Source organism: Trichechus manatus, unplaced genomic scaffold, assembly GCF_000243295.1.
Source record: "Trichechus manatus latirostris isolate Lorelei unplaced genomic scaffold, TriManLat1.0 scaffold00047, whole genome shotgun sequence".
NCBI lineage: Eukaryota > Metazoa > Chordata > Mammalia > Sirenia > Trichechidae > Trichechus > Trichechus manatus.
Window position 1 is genome coordinate 10,868,781 of NW_004443983.1, and position 3,145 is coordinate 10,871,925.

The 3,145-nt window shown below is 36.9% G+C and overlaps 1 protein-coding gene across 2 annotated transcripts in view; it reads left to right on the top strand.

Annotated features, from left to right (window-relative positions):
* The window catches only part of STARD4 (StAR related lipid transfer domain containing 4), a 19,474-nt gene extending 16,585 nt beyond the window's left edge, over positions 1 to 2,889 (top strand). For both annotated transcript variants that reach the window (XM_023731979.1, XM_004377010.2), the window contains exon 6: positions 1,159 to 2,889. In XM_023731979.1, the coding sequence (XP_023587747.1) occupies positions 1,159 to 1,388 (230 nt within the window). In that variant the 3' untranslated portion in view covers positions 1,389 to 2,889. The remainder of the gene's footprint in view (positions 1 to 1,158) is intronic.
* Positions 2,890 to 3,145: the final 256 nt, after the last annotated feature.

The following is a 3,145-nucleotide window of genomic DNA, read 5'->3' on the forward strand; positions in this document are numbered from 1 at the left end:
GGACGGCTACTGGAACCATCCTGTCCTGTTTTTGTAAATGTTCTGATATTGTCTCCTGTTTTCAGGGCATTCAATGGTTATGTTTCTCGTTTATTGATTGTAGATTTGTTTGTTTCGTCCCGGTTGTTGTGTCTCCAGCTGGACGCTCCGTGAGGCTGCTTTCTCTTACCCCGGTTTGCTGGTCTCCAATAGGAGTCCAAGATGGTGGATCCGCGCTGCGTTAGCTAGTAGGGGACCTCTGCATGAATCTCTCCTCGCTCTCCATTCTCTGTCAGTTTTCTCACTCCATTTGGTTCTTGGCTGAGTTCTTTATCTCTTCATTTGATGTTTTAGGGTTTCAGGATTGTAGTATTCTCTGTTTGGCTTAGTTTTTCGAATCTTTGCTGTGGAGGGACGGCATGGGGCTTCTGCCTAGAGCGCCATTTTGCCGGAACTCCGCATATCTTTACTTTTTTTAAATTGTATTGTAGGTGAAGGTTTGCAGAACAAATTAGGTTCTCATCGAACAACTAGTACATATACTGTTTTGTGACATTGGTTTCCAACCCCACGACATGTCAACACACTCCCTTCTAGACCTTGGGTTCCCCATTGCCAGCTTTCTTGTCCCCTCTTGCCTTCTAGTCCTTGCCCCTCAGCTGGTGTGCCCATTTAGTCTCATTTTGTTTTATGGAGCTGTCTAATCTTTGGCTGAAGGGTGAACCTCAGGAGTAACTTCATTACTGAGCTGAAAGAGTACCTGGGGGCCATAATCTTGGGGTTTCTCCAGTCTCTCTACTTGTTTATTCTTAACCATTCCATACCAAAGTTGAGTATGGTTGTGCCTGTGGTACCACAGGTTTGATTATTGGCACCTTGAAGCCTGGCTGGTGTAGCCAAGATTCATAGTTTCCAAAGAGTTACCAACAGGACATGATGTTATCTACTCTGAGGGGATTAGAACTTTTCCCTTTACCTGTCTGCCAGCCTTGTGTCAGAATTCTACTTGGTAATTATCTTTTTCATTCTGCCATAGTCCCTCTTGGGGCTTAATTTTCCTCTACATGGATAAGAAGTTAGATATTTAACCAACAAATCTAGTTATATTTTTTAATGAGAGTTTTTGACAAATGTCAAGTCATTGCTATTAAATAGTGTTATTTTTAAATTGCCTTGTAGGGATAAGTCTTGACTGGAGTGAAAAGAGATCAGAATTTGTTCGTGGATATAACCATCCCTGTGGTTGGTTTTGTGTTCCACTTAAAGACAATCCAGACCAGAGTCTTTTGACAGGCTATATTCAGACGGATCTGCGAGGGATGATTCCTCAGTCTGCAGTAGATACAGCCATGGCAAGCACTTTAACCAACTTCTATGGTGACTTACGAAAAGCCTTACAAAAGGCATAATACATGAAAACCTGCAGTACCATGGTCCACTGAATTATTTCTTCCTTCCAGCTGCATGGCCTGTGAAAGTCATCCACTCTTCCCATCTGCATACCCTGTAGAATAACTTGAGATTTTTTTTGGCTTACTAGTACAATATTGTATTTTATTCCTACAGTAAATATTTAAGAGAGAGCATTTCAGTTTTCTTAAACAGCTATTTGCACATTGTTTGGTTATGGCAGTGTGTTTAGGAATGGAGAGCGTCTACAGAAATCCACAAAGAAGTGGACACAAATGCTTAAGAAATGGAGTATTGTCTTAGTATGAATATTTTGGTTGCTTCGAAATTAGAGAAAGCACAAGCTTCATGCTATTAGGTTAAAATCATCTATTTTAGAGCTTTATGAATATTTTATAAATTTTTAATTTTTCTGAGATTAAATATAATGTTTTACTTTTGGTATGCTCTGTGAGTTGGGCAATAGCTTAGACAAAAGAAAAAAAGCCCTTCTCTATTTTTTATAAAGATGAACTTCATTGTCAATTCACTGAGCTACTTTCAGCATTGAAAAGAGCAGAAATAAGAATAGATATTGTAACAAGTACAATTAAAGCACAAATCAGTTTTGATATCTAGATAGCATTCTTTTGTGGACATCTTTTTAAGAGCATATTTGTGTCTTTATGTGTGTTTATTTTGTGAATCTTAAAAGCACTGATGTATAAATATGGCAGTACAAAAAACTGCCAAATATATGTGCTTGGGGACATCACACTGAGTTCATTGGTAGTGAAAATCTGGGTTGTGTGAAATGGCTGGTAGTATCATGTAATCACCAATAGAGAATAATCTCTCTAGAAAGTCAAATTCAATGTTTTATACATGTTTTAGTTTTAAAAATATCACTCTACTCATGAAGCATTACAAAGTGGATCATAAATATTCACAGTTGTGATGTAACTTTGGTCTGGAACAATAACAAATATATTTTTAAACTTATCCGAATGCCTAGATAAGTCATTTTCTAATGTCTTAAATAGACTGTATAGGTCCCTTGAATCTGTAGCTGCCTTAAATGAAGATTCCTAGATGAATTTACCTAATTCTTTGTCTTTCGAGCTGTCTACCTAGTTTACTTCTAAAATGAGAACTTGAGGCAACTCAGTGTGTATATGCAAACCTTCATATGTATTTATATGTTTGTGTACATGCACAAATCTTAAAATCCATTTCAGTGTTCAGTGTCAATTCTGTATGTATTGCTGTGTTACTGTCACTGTTTCTTTTCTTTTTGGTTAATATAGGGTAAAGTGAGCCCTGGAAATACTTATGCACTAGACAGGCCACAAAAAGCACAAACATATATATAGTGGTTCAAGCACATGAAGGCTTGATTTTTGTATTAGTTTATTGTATTTCCCTAAGTGTAAAGAAATAATATGTCATAGCTTTTCAGTCTCATTTTGACAAAGCAGACAAATTGAAGCTGCTTTTTGTTTTTGTTTTTGTTTTTTTTTTGCAGCTGGAGATGATAACATTTAAAAAACAAGATGGCAGCACCACAAAGTTCATAGTGAATAATCTGACAATTTTTAGGTTGAAAAATAATTTGTTTCAGGATCTGACAGAAGTGATGCACAAATGATCCTGTGTGCTTCACTTGAACCTTATTAATCCCTAATACCTTTCTAAGCTGACTGTAGTGTTTGAGTTGCTGATAGTTTTTTTTTTGTTCAATATTAGAGAGAGAAAACTCAGCAGTTTCGTTCTGATT